Source organism: Zootermopsis nevadensis, unplaced genomic scaffold (genome assembly GCF_977971745.1).
Source record: "Zootermopsis nevadensis isolate Lab colony 2312 unplaced genomic scaffold, Znev_1.0 Znev_ptg000022l, whole genome shotgun sequence".
Classification (NCBI taxonomy): domain Eukaryota; kingdom Metazoa; phylum Arthropoda; class Insecta; order Blattodea; family Termopsidae; genus Zootermopsis; species Zootermopsis nevadensis.
The window spans coordinates 13,882,259-13,904,025 of record NW_028259154.1 but is presented as its reverse complement, the minus strand read 5'-3'; the positions used below and the strand labels follow the sequence as shown (position 1 = coordinate 13,904,025).

Below are 21,767 nucleotides of genomic sequence, written 5' to 3'. Positions count from 1 at the left end.
CGAACCACATGTAGCAGATATTTTTTCAGTTTTTGGAACCCGAAAGTTCATTTACATGAGCCCACCGTTGGACATATCCTTTATCAGATTAACTCAGCCACACCACAACACAATGTCTTCTCAATATCCATTTAGTATTTGAAGTATTATGCCTATGTTTATCATGTGGCCTCTTCCAGTTGGTTATTTCGACTAAAATAATGAGTGTGTTTGTTATCCCATGCACCCTAAATGACCCACCAATCTCATCCTCTTGATTTGATCTCGCTGGAATATCCTTAAGTAATATGAGCATTAACGTCAGATTACACCAAGAGTTGAAATTATGTCATCCATGAAGATTAGGTTTTAAAGGTACAGACATGTTAGGTCTTCGATAAATTGTAAATCAGGTGTTGTTTTAACTTGGTGATAACTTTTATTTACTGTTTATGTTTATAAATCTGGTTTGTGAATCTTCTGAAATGACTTTCTGTTCTCTGGTCAAGTTTTCTGAACCACCGGAACAGGAAATACGTAAATAGTACGATTATTAACTCGCGTGTCGGATATTAAGCTTGGAATTCGATTGTGAATCTTGGGGGACAGAATCCGTTACAATTAGTCACCCGCTTGCTCACCACAACAAATAGGGGTTGAAGAACACGTTTTTGGGGAGTCGAGGAAGACAACCCCTATATTCGGTGGCAATGAGTCTGCTATATTGCGAGTCATATTAACTGTTACCACCGTCTGATATATGGGGGACACACAGACTTACTTTATATGGACCCTCGCGAAACTATTTTCCAGTGTTACCATCTTGAGAAAACACGTTTCATCCATTATTACGTCACAAAGTGTGTATATATAGTCTTGTCTGAGGAGTGTGTGGCGGGGGAGGGGAGGGGAAGAGACACGTGTTAAGAGGAATTGGAGGGGTTAGAATTCCCAGGGCACAACCTTAAGGTGATAATCTCATATTAACGTGAGTGATAATATTATATTAACGGAGGTTTAATTTAGCTTTATGATGTCAGAGGGTGTATCAAGGTGCGTATTGGGGTTGTAGGTTGGCCGCTAGGGTTTGTGAGGCCAGAGGAGAGAGGGAGGAGTGTGTGTGTGTGTGTAAATGTTTAAGTGTGGGTGCGTTGCAGATAAATACACCTTTATTAGTTTATATATTGTTTTATGATTTGTGAACTTAATGAATTTTATTGCATGTAGTTAATATTTATAATTAAGGAGTTATTAATTTTGTAGGCTGGCTTGAAAATTTACTCAGCTTTCCTGTGTCAAATAGAGCTACTTCTGCCAAAGGGGCTTCATTTATTTTATGCACATTCACATAGAAATGCATAATTTTCCATGTTTAAGTGTCTCAATTATATGCCAACAGGCAGTAGGAAGGTTTTTTTACACCCCAGCTTACAAAACATTGTTTATCAAAGTAAATTCATTTTTATAATACTTAATAATTTAGACAAAAATGATTTTAGTATTAAATCATACCGACCTTAATAACACCGAATAACTATTAAGTCAGCAAATATTTCACATATATTATGTTCCCACGCTCGTAGATTGCTCATTCTAACAAAATATTTACCAGTTGCTTCTAAGAATAACAGTTAAAAATGCTAATTTTTAATCCGCAAAGATTTATTGTTAAGAAAAAATTGTTTCCAAAATCTCAAAAAAAATATAACCCTAAAAATGTTATCAATACGCTAGAAACTTAGATTTTATGGGCAAAAACAGTATTTTGTTCCATATAATTATTGATCGATACCAAATAATTTCCGACCCTCTAAATATTTCTGATAGAATTTTTTTCCATTCTCCAAAATATTAGTAATGGAAAATATCCGATCCTATAAAAATTGTTGGTGGAATCAAAATACTTCCCTCGTCATAAAATCGATGACCCACATAAAAGTTTTGCACCCATCCTATGACAATCCTATAGATTTTGCGGTAAGAGTGGATCAAGAAATTGAACAAATATATTAGGTGGCGAATTTCTGTGCAGACTTAGAAAGTGGTAGCGTGTTTTAACGAGTCCCTGTGGGGCTGAACGCAAGAGAGGTGGGGTAGGGTTAGAACCTGCGGCAGAATGCGAGTTATAACTCCTGTGGGAGTCACGCCCATATGACCAAGGTTATACCCACTACTTGTTACCGGGGCGTGCGGATTGTCTGACCAGATAGCAGGCTGGACGTATACAACGGCTCCTATATATAATCTCCAAAGCTTCAAGCCATTAAAATCACCACCAAATCCTATATGTACACACATTTATGGCCCCACCTCTGCTTCAAGCCCCGTGCGGAAACGTAAGCTTCCATTGCTTCAAACACTAAGAGTTCTGTTTGAGCTTAATCCTTAATTAATCGAGAACTGGTCGTTTACCTAATCAGTACAGACGTGCCTCAGTCAGATGATAGTCTGGTATACGACCAGCTACTTTTTTTGTTTTTATTCTTAGGCAGAATTCGTACGTGTTGCAGAAGTTACCGTTCCCTTTTCTCCTTGGCACAGGAATTTTTTCCCCCCATTTTTATGGAACCCGAAGTTAATTACCGTGTTCTCCATAGCCTGCCACTGGACCCTATTCTGAGCGACATTAGTCTATTCCACACCCTATTACCATATTTCCTTGAGATCTGTTTTAATATTATACACCCATTTTCTTGTAGATCTCTAAGTCGCCTCTTCTCTTCAGGTTTTCTGACTAAAATTATGTATTTCTCATTTCTGCGCAGCCAACGAAACGTCGTTAAATATACAAGTAAATGACTGCCTAATCTAACCTGATATAGTAGCCGTCATCAAATTTTATACGTCAAGGTCACGGAAGGACTTCAACACCCTTACTTCGCAGCCCAAAGTCGCCAATACAAGGTTTCTATCTGTGCTACGCTGATATTTCAGAGCTGTATTCACTCGCCTAGGCTCCTTAGTATGATTTGGCTGTGACCTTTAAACATGCAATTTGGTAACACACAACAAGTCTTAAAAAATCCGGATTTGACCCACCTAAACACAGACACCATCAGCGTATTCTCTCATTGTCTTGAGCTTTCAAAACGCTAGGCAGCATAAGATCGGTTGTATCAACATGAGTCCGGGAATATTTTTGACTGCACTGCGTAAGCTAGTGAGTGATTAGAATTTTAAAGCGTCATTTGTCACCAGGGGTATAGTATGCTATACATTTTTCATGGCGTGGCGTTTTGTGACAAAATAATTAGTTAACTGGGGAATGCAGATTTGGTGGTCGCACCCCGGAGTATAAAGAACGCTGGCGAGGGTAATGAAATTGGGAATTTTATTTGTATTCGTATCATGTTGAATGAGAGCTGTTTGAAATAAAGTGAACCAGTGCAGCCTAAAACAACATCAAATAAATCACTAAAGTTAGTGAACTGTTTATAACTCCTTTCCTATTAACTCCGTCTGTCTCGCGTATTTTGTTTTATATGTTCCAACATCCATACGTACAAAACCCAACGCATGCATGTTTGACTGGAAGGCTCATATGTGCAGACGCTAATGTTCACTGCTGTTTTATTTGCATCAGCCCATCAGATTGAGAACCCACGGTGCATAAACATAAAGACATATGTGACGTCATAATCTTTAGTTCATACAACCTGAATTCAATAATAATGAAGAATAATTCTGTATGCAGAATGACGGATATATTTTATTTATTTTATGTTTAAGTTTGTGTAAAGAGGCAGTAAATCCTAAACTGGGTAACTTTAATCAACCGGGTTCGTTATGCCTCTAACATGTTCACATTGTATTTTATGTGTTTTACGTGTTGCCGTCTCATTGTGTCAGAGTCACATGCAGATTCAGAAGCATATGCGGGTCGCCTCGCCTGTTCAATGTTTTAACTAGCGGGTTTACCGAAATATTGTAAACCTGGACTAACAGTAATAGCTGTGACGACTATTAGAGCAACGAAGTTGCTTTAAGATTCGACGGCGTCTGGTCACACAGTCACCAGGGGTAGGGCTGCAATCAGCTATTCGCTGTGTTACAAAAATGACGCACATTGGGGATTACAAAGTATCTTGCTGTTTAATCCTTCGTTAAAGAGGAGAAGAGCTTCTTTCTGCGTAGCCTTAATCGGCTTTCTGTTTTCTTTATTTATTATTTTCTTCTTCTTTTATCGTATTCTTTCCTTTAGCCATCTTTCATATCCGTTTTCTTGCTTCCTATATTATTTCTGTCACTTCCTTAATTTTAATTCTAAATTTTTCTTTGGAAGACGTGAGGAATTCATTCGAATTTTAGTCGGAAACTTAAAGGGTAAAGGTTACTATGGGATTCTGTGTGCAGGTGAGATGATACGTTAATACGGATTTTAAATAAGAAAAAAATGCGAAAGTGGGCTTGATTCAACTGTCTCAGGATAAGGCACACCGTAATAAAATTGCAGCTTCTACAAAAGTAATGAATTTTCGAACAGTTGAACGACTCTTAACATATGAATAAGGACTGTGTTCTATGCAGTTGAATATATTTTTTAAGATTTTTTTTTTATTTCCTTTGCTTGCTTACGTGATTTTTTATTTATTGAATTCGAAGTATTTCTGCTTTTGGGTCCAGAAGATATCCATCTTTCTTCATTGTTTCTTTTTATTCATTCTTTATTTCCTTATTTCTTTTGTTTGTTACGTTTTGTTGTTACTAATTGAGAACTGAATTTTTGTGTATTTGCTACCCCTGTAGCTGGAAGGGAGTAGGTTAAAATATCTGCGAGCTAGCATGGCAGGAGCAAATATCATTTGTCACGGTATGTATGAGTATATGTACCCTGGTTGCGTGACACTCTATTAGGATAATCCGGCATTACAAGAAATTATACCCGTAAACTTTCTAGTATCGCTTTCATTTTGTTTCCAGGGCGACAGTTGATAAGTTAGCTCGTAGCGTATCCGGCACGCAGTTGCGCTCTCTAAGGAGCAAAATTGTAAAGATAAACCTTGACACCTCTAATTTACCTTTTATTTAACATGTCAGGGTGTCTAAAACAGAAGGTCTGAGTAATGCACGACCTGAAGAAGGTATTGTGCGACAATTGACAAGATGTTCAAGTGCTGGTAGACTTTCGGATTCAAAGTACCAAAAAGAAGATGATGAAAATGAAAAGGATGGGAGAAATGTTGAAGGATCTGAGTTACATAGCAACAGCGACACCGCTGATTTGCATAAGAAAGCCCTTCTCTCACCTGAATTAGCTTTACTGTAATAACAGCTGTTTCATTTGTATGAAGAACATGAAGATAAAGTATAATGTTCATGTCATTAGGAGTTACGGTGTTTGAAACATTTATTGAATCATATTTAATTTGTGTGTTGTGTACATAAGCATTGATAAAGAGACACGAAAGAAAGAAATTAAGAAAAAGAAGGAAGCTGTGAAACAGAAAAATAAATGTGTTAAATAAAGATATAAAATTGTGGTAGAGAATGGAGGAACAAAGAAGAGAAACACAGAATATATACAGCAAAGAAATGGATAATGAAGAAGAGAGGAATAATAAAAAGAAAGTTACATAAATAAAGACAGCAAAAATAAAAAAATTGCGAGATTGCGAAAGAGGAGAGTGAAGGATAAAAAGGAGTGAGTTTACGAGATACAAAATAAAGGAATAAATAAAGACAGAAGAATAGAAATAAATAAAATAGATTTGTATAAGAGACAAAGCCATACATATTAAGAAATGCAGAAATAAAAAATAAGAAATGGGGGAGGAACGAAGGAAGAGAGAGAGAGAAAAAAAAATACGATTCATCTAAAGCAACAGAGAACCGAACAGTAAGTTGACAAGTTGAGTTGGGTAAATAGTAGTTAGTTTGATCAGGAAGCACCAACTACTGTTATCACTGAGAGCATTTGACAATTTGTTTTGTTATCCAACACACCAAAGGAGAGTTCAGAAATGTGGGAAATCTTGCAACTAACCGGACTTGCTCCTGAAAATGCCTATATGAGCCAGGATTTTCATCGTATTTGTAGGAGCACTGTCGTTCCTCTTAGTAGCAACCACTCAACTTAGTCTTCACATATGGGGAACTGATCCCCAGGGTAGTACTGGGTAGTTTTAATGAACTTGCAGCTCAGTTGCAAGCTACTGTCGTAGTATGAATATTACAACAACACGCGCTTCACCGCTTGGCTTCAGACAGGCCCGTCGTACAGTCATGGAAGGTCAAAACATAGACGAGTAGTTACCACTGGGCTTTGAAGGGTTAAAGGAAGCATCATTTTGGAATTACAAGTTGCCTTAAACAATATTGATTGAAGACAAATTTCCCTGACTGCATAATTCCAGTTTTACGTCCCTATAACTGCAGCCCAATTAACGTATTTTGCAAGGAACTTCATCTCGTGATGTTTACTGTAGGTCAGTCTATACTAACTGACCCTTTGTGATACTTACCCATACCACCTATACACTCATCTTTTGTTTGTTCCTTTGAGAAGGTCTTGTATAAAGGACGACATTTTGCATACGTTATTTATGCAGGGCTACTAACATTGAGAACATGCTACGCTTGGCTTGGAATTTAAGTGGTGTGTTGAGAGGTTTCACTTTTATGGTTTGTGACTTTGCTACCGTGCATCTTTATTAGTAATCTCCATCAACGGAAAGGGGAGTGTTGTGCTGAGAATTATACTGAGTGAAAGCCTTGTCGCTAAGACATGTTCATTCTGTTTCTATCAGATAGGGCAGGCGTTAAGAGCATGGCTGCACATCGCAGTGCTTTAGTGAGGTCGTTACGTTGCTGCATTTGTTCTACCAACTTCACCTGTCGTCAGACTTGAATTACAATGGATGGTATTTTTGTGTGAGAGGTTTTGTGGCTGCAGGTCCTCGAACGAAACGCGTAGCTCTAAAATCTTTATTGAATACTTTGTCCGGTTAATCAGTTGCAGAAAGTTCTATTTGTCGTTCTATTTTACTGTTAAATATATCGCAGTTCCAGCCTTGCTTAAAGATACTGTGTTACTGCTTTGAGTAGTACAGTCACACATATTTGACATACATGTTTTGAGTACAAGATTAATCAATTGGCATTGTTACTTACATTTACAGATTAAATATTACCTGCTTTTCCGTATCTTGCAGTATTATTTTCCTAAGCCAAAATATATTTATAATATATTACATGCAGCTTCATTAGCATTTCGTTGGTATTTTTCAGTGGTCTTCCTTAGTTTTTGATAAAATATGCAGCCTTTTTAGCGGGGCTGTGGAGAGCTTAATATATATTAATAAGGGTAAACCTACTAAAATTGTAAATGGCACCATAAAAGATTTCATTACCTCCACGTGAATCATCAGCCTACGTTTTAGACTTATAGCCTATATTTAAATATACGTCTAATGGTTATTGCAGAAATCGGTTGATTTGTGGACGGTCTGTATTCTTAAGGTACTGGAGCCAATTTTACAAAGCAATATTCCCACACAATGTGTTTCAACGCGTCGTTGAATCTCCCTAAGCGTGAGGCCACCGGCCTCTCACACGGTATAGAAAATGTTCTTAAGGTTTTATGTCGGGGTCGGAGTCGGTACATTTTTATCGACTCCGACTCCACATCCCTGATTTTTAGTTAATAACATTATCTACGTGTATGTACCTCATAATGTCACTGTATCCATAAGTTATGATCAGAGTCCAAGATTCATTTGACTATTTCACGTACTTGGCTAGAATTTATATTTATTCATCCGCCACGACTACTTCCAAAACATTAATCTTGAAGAACTCTATGAAATATACATTATTTATTTTATCTTCAACCAAGTTGTCTTTAACTGTGGGTTGATTTCTTTGTTTCCTTTTATAAAGTTGCTGTGAAGATTGAATAACTGATATCCATTTTCAGATAGTTGCAGTTAACTGCAGACTGTTCCATTACGTATTATCTAAATATCTTCATTTGATGAAAAATTTGTAAAAAGAGTTTTCAAAAGAAAGGTTTTGAATAGTGTAGAGTTTCTTATAAAAATAAATTATAATTAGGGTCTTCCATTAGTGCAAACAAGAATAGAAAGTTAGCATCTGTATTCTAATGGGATGCAAGTTTCTAAAAGTCTTTCCGATTTTGGATACTTCATTGGTCTTCTTGATGTTAATTTTTATTGCAGTTAAAAGTTTAATGCTTAAAGTTCTTCCCACTACAGCTATTTCTGCACAGAATCAGTTAACATTTATTTTTTGTTTCCTTAACGAACAGTATTTAAACAGGAAGTTGCTCACCTTAATGATGTTAATATTTTATTTAATTTGTTAGTTTTGATATTAAGAATAATATTTTATGAGTTTAAATATCGTTAATATTGAGTTTCCTGTAATGCTGAGGTTATATCGGGCTGGATTAGATTAAATTCTGTTCCAGGAATATGCGGACTTTATAGACCTGTACACGCTCCAGATATTATGGACCTACAATTCTTGTTAATTATTTGTTGTATAGAATATTCAACTGTTAAATTATAACCCACATGCAGTAGCAGGGAAAACAGTATTCCTGATTCTATTTTTAATGGTGTCATTACAAATAATGTAGCAATAATTTTTCATTTAGTTTGTTTTCGATTTGACACTATTGCACTAATTTTAACACTTTTCCGTCAGGTGATTCTGTTTTGTATATGTGTTTGTCGTTTTTAACAACCGTACTTAACATGGTTTCATGACTCGATAACTGGTTTTATTTGTTAGAGAGGGAGAGGTTAAAGCATTTTCGTAGCAAATTACCTCTAAGTTACATTCCACTTCTAACCACCGCAGTGACATGTATAAAATGTCGTACGAAGCTCGGCACAAATTCTACCACGATCAAAGTTTGCTTTACGCCAGTCTGGTGTCTAATGTTTATCATGAAAACACAACATTTGCGAGTAATTGCTTCAGACTGGTCAAATCTGAACTTGCATCACCACATTTAAAAGTATTTATTTAGTGCTTTTATTAGTTCATTCAACTTTTGATTATTCATGAAACAAGAAAAATTATTTCTCATTTCGGTAATTTTCTTTTTTACTTAATTAACAAGAACCTTTCTGTCTCCTTTGCTTCCTCTGTTCATTTCTCTCTATCTTTCGTAAAAGATTTAGTTATAATTAGTTCATATGTCACACCATATCGTTCTTGATAACACCATGACTACTTTTTTTCTGATGGCACGTGACTTCTTCCATACTTCGACATTCTTTCAGCATCATATCTTTTTAAACTGTTAAACATTATTTTCTAGCGTAATGGCTGTGTACAGATTACAACTCGAAGGTAAAATAATTTTAACATCTAGACTTCAAATTAATCCCGAGGCTGTTTGGTCCAATCACATCCTCGTAATCCATGCCCCTAAAATGTGCCTTCATAATATTCTCCTCGCTCACTCTCGGTGTTCTAAGTGACTGTTACAAAAGATATTTTCCAACCGAAATTCTAAATGGATCTATTTTTTCCCATCCTAATCACGTGCACATCGCTTCCTACCGTTCTAAATCTTACTTTTCTGAAAAGAAAAGAGGCAGATGACATACATAAACCATGATGTTTTTCATTATTAAATATTCCTCATATTTTATATCCTGTGTAGTTCGAAATGTATTTCTGAGCTTGTCATTTGTTATCTGAAGCTGCTTCCTTTACCTAAGTATTCATGTGATCTTTATTTATCTCCTTCACATTTAATAGTCCGCGTAAGTGACAAGAGAAGGGAAGAACAAAGTTCGTTAGGACCTTGTCTCCCGTCTGATGCTTGAAAAGAGGTACTTTTTGCGGTCTGGTTGTTCCCACGTGTTAACAAGAAGTCCTCTGGGAGCTGACACTGCTGTGAGTGGCAAACAATGCAGAGCCTCATGTCGACATGTCGTACTTCATTTTCAGGTTACTGGTCAGCTCGACCTACTGCAGCTCCCACTCTGTAAGGGCTGGAGCAACTTTATTGCTTACAAGGCCTATGTCAAAAGCGCGTCAGTATCTCGGCTTCCTCACCCCACTCCACAATCTCTTACACTTAGCCAATGGCACAAGAGAGGTTTGCGAAAATAGGATGGAGCAAGTTAGCATGCTGGTTCAGCAGGAAATTGGGTGGTTCGTTGGACAGAGGATTATGTTCTCAGAACTGTAGTTATTATTAGTATCATTATCATGACATGATTGATATTCTATTGGTATTCATGTGCCTCCAAGGCAAATATTTTTTTTAACGTGTGCAGTGCATTAAAACATAGTCCTTTCTCTAGTTACGTCATTGCTAAAACTGACATATCGATTTTTGACGTTTTTGGCAAAACGTTTACATATTGTTAATATGGTATGCATCTGCCTTGTTTTGCAATGTTATTTCTTGATTTTTCACGTGATTTCTAACTTTTTAGTTTTGGTGTTTGAGTGCTTGGTTGTGATTGGATTGATTTGACTTTTGTCGGGCACAAAAAATGAAATAAATTGAATCAGTTTAATACTACGTCCCACCTACGACTAGCTTTGCAATAAACGTAAAGACCAATGACGTGCCGTATGCAAAGTCAGAAAGAAAACTTCTGGGGGGAAAAAAGTCTTTCGGCCTACTCAGTTTGGACTAAGCTTTCAGCACGTTTTTAAATACTCTATATGGGTATCTGCTGTTTACTCCTTTACATGACGGTTTTACTCAAAAAAGTCACCATCGCTCTGTTGGTGTGGATAAAATACATACTGAGCTGTAATGTTTTCGGTCCCCTAAAGTAAAGTTTAAAGCAGTTAAAGCCTTACTTTATTTTCACACTGTTTAACTACACAGTATAAGATAGTACAAACCTAAATTCTTCATAAGACAGGGCATTTTATAATATATATGAGTCGTTAACATAGCTCTGAAGGAATTCAATTTATATGGTAATCTTTAATACAAAATTTGAATAGGTCTGTAAGAAAAAGCCATTAAGAACTGCAAAAAGATTAAGTATTTGTGCGAGAAGGAAAAGGGTGAGTGAGTGGCTGTGGGGAAGCAAATATGGAAGGCTGGCTGAATAAGTATGATTAAAATTCAAAACCCTTTAATTCTGTTTTATTGAAGGGTGGTGACAGCGCCGTTGTCTGGGCCCGGGTGCAGATTCTGTACATGGGAAAAAGTGATGAGGGCTAGTGGCGAGTTTGTCATAATTACATTTTTTTCTTTACTTCGGTTAAAGGAGTGAAGATAAGGGTATACTCGTAACAGAACAACATCCCTTAACGAATTATTTGTTTTCCGAAGACACTATCTTTATTGACAAAGTCAGCGTCAGACGTTGTGTTTGAGGTACGAGGATTGTGTGATGTATCGGATGTTTTTAGATTTTCCTTGGTACATCTGCGTACGGAATAATGTAAATTTGCAAGACTTGAAATGTGTACCGGAATACACACATATGTTCCTTGCAGATTTCAACTTATTAATGAACCCCGCTGAAACAAACAAATATGCCGTATTATACACATCATGCAAGCATTACTATCCGTATCATTTACATAAGCTTGCCAGTACACTTCATGCAATGTAAAAGAATGAACACTTCTCTTTAGCATAAGACTTATTCGCTGGGTCTTACCTGTTAATCTCCTTATTAGTTAAACAAGCATGTGGTCTTAAGTGGTGTAAATCAATACCGATACGTTACAAGGAGCGTTGGCTCTGCGCTAGCGTTGTTCCGAACATGACAACGTAAGCGTAATGTACATTTAAAGCCAAGTTAAATTTAAATTTTTGTAGGCAAATTTGATCAACCTGCTTTTCTATGAAGTAATTGTCAGCAGATTTTAATATAACCTATATAAGAAAGCCAAGAGTTGTATCGCTATTGATGATGATGAATATAATCTACATGCCGCTAGTTTAAAATTGGTAATTAGTATGCTGCAGATTCTTCAAACTTTACGCTTCTCACTTACCTATTCAGCCAGTGAAATAATTTTATAAAACTGAACAGTCTTTTTGTTTGATTTTTTCAGAAATATGTAGCTGTTTCTAAATGACGCAACTATGGCATCTGGCAGACTGAAAAATCTGAAATAGAGATAATAAGTCACTTACAACTTCAGCATCTGGTGCTTCAATTCTTGGGATGTGCTGGAGACTGACAGGTAAGTTATATGATGTTCAGGGTATTTGCATGCTTAAATCAGGAAGAGTAATCTGATATATATCTCAAAGTAACAGTAATGGTACTATTAAAGATATAAATAAAAATAATTGTCTCAGGACAAGGGCAGGAAACACAGCATTTTTAGATATTTTTTATTTCTATGATTTAACGTAGAACTCGAAAATTTATTGTCCTTATTTGCATTGTCAGTATGCACGTGTGTAATTAATATCGACAGCGAAGTCATATTTTTTTTTAAAATAAGGCGTCCATAGAGTTTCATACTGAATTATATTACATATTACTAAGATTAATAGATGGTCAACAGATTTCTGTACTGATTACTGTCATTCCATAATTGTACACTGTGTTGTATCCCACGTGTTCACTCCAAGTTCTATAGAAATGGAAAAATGTAACTCTTTAATCGTCGTTATGAAACGAACGTAAATGGCTACAATGCAAGAATATCTGGGATATTTTTCTAAGTGTTAAACTGACGAAATAAAAGACACACAAGTATATGACCCTCATGCCATTCGTATTTAACGTCTCCGTAATACGAAATAATTCTAAAATCTACACTGGGGATTTTAGCCTCGCTCTACATCGCATGTGAGGAATTTTGTATGCTTATATTCTCTCAGTTCTAACCGGTCGAATTTTACTTGTCTTTATTAGAGCGACGGTTTGTAAGATCACCTTGTAATAGTGTCTTCTTGCAGCCTGCCTTTTATCGACTTTCTTATATATTTTTAAAGCACACTAACCTGTCTCCATATTGTTTATTATGTGGCAGTTCACAGGCAGAAATTCCCGTTAGTAATAGGTCAGTAAATTCTATAGAGCTATTAGAAGAGACCTAAACTAAGTCCATAATGACTCAGGTCCTTTGAGATGGGTTTTTCATAAACACAATTACGGCGCCATAGTTAAAACATATATAGGCCTATAATAAAACGTACGGATGAATGACGCGTAATGACTCGGGGTAAAACAGTTTAACGAAGTCATGAGGTTACTTTCTAGCACCTCAACTTTTATTTTATTAAATAATAGATGCTCGTAATTAAACATTAATAACTGTGTAGTAACGAGGTTTCTTATGGGCTAATAACTATGTAGTTACGAAATTTCTCCGTAAGTAGTTACTACATTTTAATTCCGTACAAAATTACATTTTACAACTTACCAAGTACGATTCTTAGTAAAGATAACTGCTGATATTAAACTTACCTTTGGCTGTATTTTACGCAGACTTTATGAGTATACTCTAGTAGTGAAATTATCCGTTATTTGCTGCGGTTTTCTTAAAATTCACGGTAGGCGTACTGAAATAATAAATTTTTTAATTTATTACGGCATTATGAACACACTGACCAACAAAAAAATAATACGGACTATCGAAAATATAAATGAAGGGTATGAATCACGTAACTTTTCTGTTACTTGTCACAGTGGTGTAGCATACTGTTTATTTTATGAACTAAACGGTAGCCAAACGACGCTACAGCTTTTGAAATAGATCACTTACACACTCTCAAGCCAATCGGAAAGTTCAACTGTGGACATAATCACTTTTTGCACCTTAAAACAGGTTTTGTCTCTTAGTAACCAGCGCAGAGATGGGAACATTGAGCAAAGGGGTTTTATTTATAAAAATTGTAATATTAGAGGTTAGTTTAAAATTACGGACATCGATTTGATAGGATGCTGGGGTGGCCATAATATCGATGTGGACGCTGTCGTAAAATAATATTATTGTCTGCCGAGAGTCAAACCACGGTCATCCAGCTCAGAGTCACCCCTTTACTGAATGAGCTCCCCTGGCTCAGTCTGTCTTCTGTAAAATATAAATTCTGTTTCTCAAAAGCCACAAAGATAATGTAAATGATTCGGAGATGACGAAAAACCTTTGAAATTTTCCTTTAAGAAAGGCATCGGCCCACTAGATTCAATATTTACAGTCACGTCGTATGCCATTCGAAGGCAAATAACAAACGCAGTCGATGGGGCGTTGTTAAATAAATCAGTAATAAAACATCTACACTATTATCTAAAGTGGTTAAAATGGAGGAATGGAGGAAATATACAAAATGTTCTTATGAATATTTGGGAAGCTAATCGATATTCGATCAGGTGGTTTCTCGAATTTTACTATAGAGCGTCACCAGCTCAAAAAGAAAGACAGAAATAAGGAAACACAAAAAATAAGAGAAGTTAAAGAAGGAAGAATTAAGGATATAAACTGAAGATTCTGTTTGTTTCCTTAACAGACACGCATTTCAGTCAGAATGTTTCAGGGAGCTCTTTTTATCTGCATGGAGATCATAAGTGGCAGTTTTCATGGCACCAGAGAAATGTGGCTTTCATATGTCGCACGTTACATTTGTATCCGCCCGTGTCACATTCGGATACGACAACAATTAGATTTAAAAGCCACTTAAAATCGTCCACACCCACTCTGCTGCTTTGCTTAAGGGAGGAAATGCAATAGCTTCGCTTCAGCTGGCTTTTAGAATTTCATTCAGCTTTCTAATGAAGATTTATGGTACCGGTCCTTAAAGTATTTTTCGTGTTGTGTCATGGCGCTAGTGTTTCCTCTTAGCTTATATCGGACTGACAAAGTGGCGTGAATAAACAGATGAATATCGCAAGACGTAAAATATAATGCAGTGAAATAAAGAGAAGTACATACTTTGTGAGAACGTGTGCGTGGGTGTGTGTTACTTTTGCGGAGTGATTACCTTTAATTAAGAAAATTATTGTAGACGTATTTTAATTAGTGAATAATTATATTGTAGGTATTATAAAATTCTTATTTTCGTGTTCTTGGTATTATGTCCATATACTTCTGCTTCGTATTCCACAAGTTCAGGTGTAAAATGTCGGCCTGGAGTCGACTATGTCGCGGTTTGCCTCAGTCTGTCAGGGCAAAAGCCAATGTAGTATCTTGAATAGACCAGGCCCACTTTATCCTACATCTTTCTCAAATCTTATTCCCATTTTACGCTCTGTATGACCTATACTGCTGATAAACTGCCGTTAGAAAATAACACAGCAACCTCCCACATACGCCCACGACTTCCACGTGGTCCGATCAGATGAACTTATCTTCAAAATGATAATTTGTTTTCTCCTCTACTGTTGTTTCTTCTTTTTTTACTTCGATGTGTACCAATTTTAATTTCTCTGATTACTCTCCTTTTGATATAAAATATATTCTCTTTATCATATTTCTCGATCACATTTTGTTTTCTGCCTTTTACGGACTTTTTGATCCCAAATACAACTTGCTGCCTTATTCCCTTTCATTACCACTCTTCGTCATCAGAGCCTATTCTTCTGCTACTAATCTGTTGCCCTCTAGAATTCTTAGCTTTCTCAGTCTCACCTTCCTTTTACTGTTGTCTTTTTGTATCTCTTGTTCTTATCATTTGCCGCCGACTTCTGTCTCACACGTCACATAAACCTAACCTAACCTAACCTAGATCCCGCTTCTAAATGATCATTGTCTCACAAAGAGTATTCATACCTATCGCCTTGTTCTTGCCCTTCCTTATTTTCTCGTGCCCTCCGGTTTCTTATATAAAATTCTGTTTAGTAAACGTTCATCAACAACCACTCTACTGGTATACCCATAACAGCAGAATGCTCTGTCGTCTTGTTTTATCTTAGGTATTCATTTATGTTACTTCCATGCAACTGGGTCCTTTGTGTCCAAGAGAACAGAAAATAAGGATCTCTCATCAAGTGGAACAGGGTTTGAGGTCGGGCAGTAGCATGATGTGACGTGTAAGATAAAGTTAGTTGGGATTTTTTCGTCATTTCTCTACTCAACGAGTTTACCAACTGTGAGATTGTAAAATGTGGGCATTGCTTAGAAGAAATAACCCAAACTAGAAGCGTTTTAAAACAATGTGACGCGAATGCATTCAGACTTCTAAGATATAAAGGAAACGACAACAAGGAACCTCATGATTTATACTGGTCAGCTATTAGACCTGCTCTTAGGACACTTAAATGTAGGTTAGGTTACGATGGGCTGGGCGTTTGGCTTGGTTGGGGTGACGAGAAATGAGTTCACAGTTTTGGTGGAGAAAACTCATATAAGCATCTTCTTTTACCACCACCACTAATCTTTCTTATCTTACTATAAAAATTTGTGATTAGTCGTTGTCTTCAACCAATTTGTCGTCAAAAAATGACGTCATCAACAATGCCAACAGATATTTGTTTACTCGGCATTGTTGTGGAACACAACAATGCCGTGTAAACAAATATCTGTTGGCATTGTTGAAGTTGACACAACAATGCCGAGTAAACAAATAACGCTTCACAACAAAAGAAATCAAAGAATATCAAGTCAGTCGCACTATCACTGCTCCAGAAACAGCACGTCGCATTCTTAAGAATTGACTAACAGTTGTCCTAAAACATCAGGAAAGTGAAAGAAGACGTTATCAAGTATTTGAAGTACCAACTCCAACAAGGTAAAGTGATACTCATTCGATATATTATGTTTATGATCGATTTTGAGACGAAGATTTGCTAGGGTGGGGCTGGACGTAAAAAGTTGACTGAACAAGAACAGTTGGCCTCTGAACAGCGACGTAAAGAACTACAACATCAGACCTATTTCAGAAATAAAGAAATCTTACTATAAAAATTTGTGATTAGTCGTTGTCTTCAACCAATTTGTCGTCAAAAAATGACGTCATCAACAATGTCAACAGATATTTGTTTACTCGACATTGTTGTGGAACACAACAATGCCGTGTAAACAAATATCTGTTCGCATTGTTGAAGTGGACACAACAATGCCGAGTAAACAAATAACGCTTCACAACAAAAGAAATCAAAGAATATCAAGTCAGTCGCATTATCACTGCTCCAGAAACAGCACGTCGCATTCTTAAGAATTGACTAACAGTTGTCCTAAAACATCAGGAAAGTGAAAGAAGACGTTATCAAGTATTTGAAGTACCAACTCCAACAAGGTAAAGTGATACTCATTCGATATATTATGATTATGATCGATTTTGAGACGAAGATTTGCTAGGGTGGGGCTGGACGTAAAAAGTTGACTGAACAAGAACAGTTGGCCTCTGAACAGCGACGTAAAGAACTACAACATCAGACCTATTTCAGAAATAAAGAAAAGCGAAAGAAGACTTACATTGATAAACGAGACCATATTAGGAACACATGTAGAAAACTTATTCAACAAAAACAGAAGAGCAAAAAACAAACAAACGAAGATTTGCAAGGGTGGGGTTGGACGTAGAAAGTTGACTGATCAAGAACAGTTGGCTTCTGATTGGCATCGTAAAGAACTAAAACATCAGACCTATTTAACAAATAAAGAAAAGCGAAGGGAGACTTACATTGATAAACGCAGAAAATCTTATTCAACAAGAACAGAAGAGCAAAAACAAACAAATGAAGATTTGCAAGGGTGGGGTTGGACGTAGAAAGTTGACTAATCAAGAAAAGTTGGCCTCTGATTAGCGACGTAAAGAACTAAAACATCAGATCTACTTAACAAGTAAAGAAAGGGGAAGGGAGATTTACATTGCTAAACGAAGAAAAACGTATTCAACAAGAACAGAAGAGCCGAAAAAAACAAACGAAAACTTGCAAGGGTGGGTTTGGAAGTAGAAAGGTGACTAGCCAAAAACAGTTTGCCTCTGAACAGCGACGTAAAGAACTAAAACATAAGACCTACTTAACAAATAAAGAAAAGCGAAGGGGGAATTACTTGGAAGGTTAAGGTTGAGGTTGAACGTAGATAGTTGACTAACCAAGAACAGTTGGCCTCTGAACAGCGACGTAAAGAACTAAAACATCAGACCTACTTAACAAGTAAAGAAAAACGAAGGGATATTTACATTAATGAACGTAGAAAAACTTATTTAACAAGAACATAAGAGCAGAAGAAAACAAATGAAGACTTGCAAGGGTGGGTTTGGAAGTAAATAGTTGACTAACCAAGAACTGTTGGCCTCTGAACAGCGACGTAAAGAACTAAAACATAAGACCTACTTGACAAATAAAAAAAGCGAAGGGGGAATTACTTGCAAGGTTGGGGTTGGACGTAGATAGTTGACTAACCAAGAACTGTTGGCCTCTGATCAGCGACGTAAAGAAGTAAAATATCAGATTACAAGAAGCGCTCCGAAAGGATTAGTCGTCGTTTTCTTACACAAGGGTTGAAACACTTGAATGAGACATAATTTAACCCTTCCGAAGGGGGGTTAGTTTAGTGTCTTACTCAAGAATTTAAAACGCAATCAACCACCCCGGAGGGAGGTTCGTCAAGTATTTTAACCACCATTCGGGGGGGGGGGGTTAGTTTAGTTTCTTACTCAAGGGTTAAAACACTTGAATGAGACACTTAACTAACCCCCCGAAGGGCAGTTAGTTTAGCATGTTACTTAAGATTTCAAAACGCAACCAACCCCCTATTGTTTTAACCCTCAATTCGGGACGGTTAGTTTAGTTTCTTACACAAGCTTGGTTGCGTTTTACAAACTTGACCAACCCCCCCGTAGGAGCTCCGAAAGGAGCGCCCTGCTCTAGTTTAACTAAAATATCTGGACATATTTCCAATTGTTAAGTTCTGACAAGTAACGGAGACTTTTAATGTACTTACATTTCTGTGCCTATCTCGATCGTAGCTCGATAAATATTTATCAGAGCAAAACATTGTTCCTAACAAGAGTTGTACAGAGAAATTAAACCCAGATTTCATTGCCAGTTTCCTACAATCTCGGTCCGGAGACTGGCTTTCCTGACAGGGGTTTCGTGGTTTTTCCTCATTACCTCCAGGAAAATGACAGGATCTTACCTTAAATTAGGCCACGGCCGCTTCCTTTTCCATCCTTTCAAATACACTATCAAGCTCTCATTAGTCTGAACTACCGAAAGGCGTAGTTTACACCACGCAACAACACAGAAGACAGCATCTTCTTACTGTGTGTTATTAGGAAAATAACCACAAACAATTTCGAGTCTGTCGACAATAGATGGCAGCTGTTGCGCAACGTAGCAACATTCATAAGTGGTGAGTATCTCAACAATAGATATCAATTTTGTTGCTTTCTGTAGTTGTTTCAAACAACTTTCGTTTCCGTAGTAACTGTTGTTTATAAAGATCTTGTCGACGAAGAAAATATTTCAGTTGTATATAGAAGAGGCCTGAAATACGAAGTTTCTTAATCTAAAGGACAAATTTAAATATGGAAGATACCGAACGATTACTGGAAAATTGGACAAGAAATGAAGAGACTGTCGTCAACATGGTTAATAAATTTATTAGCATTTTTAGGTTATTTGAGCTACCTGTGGTGTAGAGTTTCCTAGCATTATTTACGTAATCGATATTAACTTCAAGTTACTCTTTCAAACATTTCTCTCGTAAACGTAATAGTTCGTACTGATCCTCAGCTACCACATTTATTTATTTTATTTTTTCAATTGTCCATTCGACTATCGATAGGAACGTTCGTTATCTACTATTTTTTATCTAAACAACATGAAAATTTTCCTTACATTCTTCCATTTAATGTTGTGAGGCGTGTTTTACTGTTTCGTACTGGTACTGTTGAACATATAGTCTTCAGACAAGCAATTAAACACAATACAGAAGAAAGTGGTGGTCGTGATTTTGTTTATTTCTGTGTAGTAGCAGCAGCAGCATTGAAAGGGAGGTTGCGAAGGTCAAGGGCCTCTCGTGCATCGGAATTTTGATAACGTTTTTTATGAAAGCCTTGTTGTTGTTTCTTGGCTCTACAACCAGGTTGTAGGTTTTCACCTCCTCCTGAGGTTCCTTGGTCTTGAAGTGTGCATTTATAAGTAGTGAGTGACCATCCCACTACCTGCACAATTTCTACTCACTCCTGATTTGACTGCCAGAGCCATCTAACAGTTAATCAGGAGAGACTAGGTGATAAATGGCCGCTGAATTTTGCTTATGAAACATCTCGTATGATTCTCGTAAGATTCTTTTACAGCTTGTAGGGTATTCTAAAATATGATTTGTTCTTCCTTGGTCATGTGTGATCCAACATTGGGGGAGTGGAGGTATAGCCGAGGTCAAGAAAGTGTAGGAGCTATACCTCCACTCCCTCAATGCGCCTACATGGCGTGTAGTGGGACAGCTAGCAAGACGTGAACGTTGCTTTCTCTGAACGTGTAGGTCTGAAGTGTTTGGCGTACAAGTCCGTTGAAGCCAGCTAAAATGGAACATATTACGTGTAACTGCGAACATATCACAAGAAACCGTGTTTGTATTTCATGACGTTTCTGTCCGATTGTTTCGACGACTATATGTAAACAATGAAGTGGTTCGTTGGGCACTATTTACCAACAAGGTAAAGGTGGACGGAGCTGTGAAGCCAAGATGTGTAATTTTGTTTCATGGTAAATGATAATTTTTTGTAACCATTAGGAAACTTGTGTTTTTTTCTTTAGTTCTTCTGTTATTGTTAGAGAACTTTGTTTATTGCATCATTTCATATTTCTATTATTTTAATGTGAAAAATATTTTTCTCTTTAATATTTTATTGAAGTATGACAATTTATTGTTATTGGTTGTAATGGTTTTGTAGGTGCAACTGGAGATGGAAGTTCAACATTTACGAGAAGAGTTAAAACAAAAAGACTTTCTTCGGCGTAGTCAGAAATCGCAGCTTACGGTTCTAGAAGAGCAGCTTCAAGCAGCCAGAGGTATCATGGCGCAGCAAAAAACAGAACAAGACAAGGAATTGAGCAGGAGGGATGAGAGACTGCAACAGTGTGAACAAGAATTGCTACATATGACAATGTTAGACACTGCAAATAATGCTAGTAGAAACCAAGTGGCGGAACAGGTTAAAGTCATTGAGTATATGAAAAGTGAAAATGAGAGGAAGAACATGGACATTGCTGGACTTAACAGAGAAATGTAATTCAATGGAAGCACTGATTAATGGGTTAAAATTGGCTGTTTTAAATCATGAAGCTGAAAAAGTACTCAGAGACGTTCGACAGAGTTTATATGAAGATGAGATAAAGTGTGTGGCTGAATTAAAAGGGCAGATAGACAGGACCAAGCGGATGATGGTATTTAGAGATGAAGAAATAGAACGTCATAAAGCTGCCTTAGTTTTGGCGGCCAGTGAAATTGATGCATGCAGAAATCGTTACTTGGAAGTTGTTGAGAGGATTGAGGTTCTTCAAGCAGAAGAATGTCTTCAGAAGGAAGTTAACGTAGTTAAGAATACACAGAACTTCACCGATGATGTGGTTATACAAGCAATTAGTACAGCTTATGAATGTGCTGCCAAAGATACAATGTTGGTGAAACCCAATAATGGCCATCACTGCACTGAAAGTGCCTCATTATTAATCCCATTACTTGAGAGGATGGACAGGTAATTGTTTTTTTTCTATATTTGGTTATATATTACATGATTTATCTGTCATGAGAGACAGAAAAAAATGTGGTTATGTAATAAATTAAAACAACAATTACCTGTCCATCCTCTCAAGTAATGGGATTAATAATGAGGCACTTTCAGTGCAGTGATGGCCATTATTGGGTTTCACCAACATTGTATCTTTGGCAGCACATTCATGAGCTGTACTAATTGCTTG

At 36.8% G+C, this 21,767-nt stretch overlaps 1 protein-coding gene and 1 long non-coding RNA gene across 3 annotated transcripts in view; one reads left to right on the top strand and one right to left on the bottom strand.

The window, feature by feature from the left end:
- The window catches only part of LOC110835907 (limbic system-associated membrane protein), an 893,271-nt gene that overhangs the window by 120,661 nt on the left and 750,843 nt on the right, over window positions 1-21,767 (top strand). For both annotated transcript variants that reach the window (XM_087353891.1, XM_087353892.1), the window contains exon 3: window positions 11,995-12,126. In XM_087353891.1, coding sequence (XP_087210017.1) covers window positions 12,108-12,126 — 19 coding nt within the window. In that variant the 5' untranslated portion in view covers window positions 11,995-12,107. The remainder of the gene's footprint in view (window positions 1-11,994; window positions 12,127-21,767) is intronic.
- On the bottom strand, window positions 10,761-19,219 carry LOC110831608 (uncharacterized). Its single transcript, XR_015536574.1, has 4 exons — window positions 18,979-19,219; window positions 13,365-13,459; window positions 11,935-12,049; window positions 10,761-11,451 (listed from the first exon to the last, which is right to left on the bottom strand). It is a non-coding gene; the product is annotated as an uncharacterized LOC110831608 (long non-coding RNA).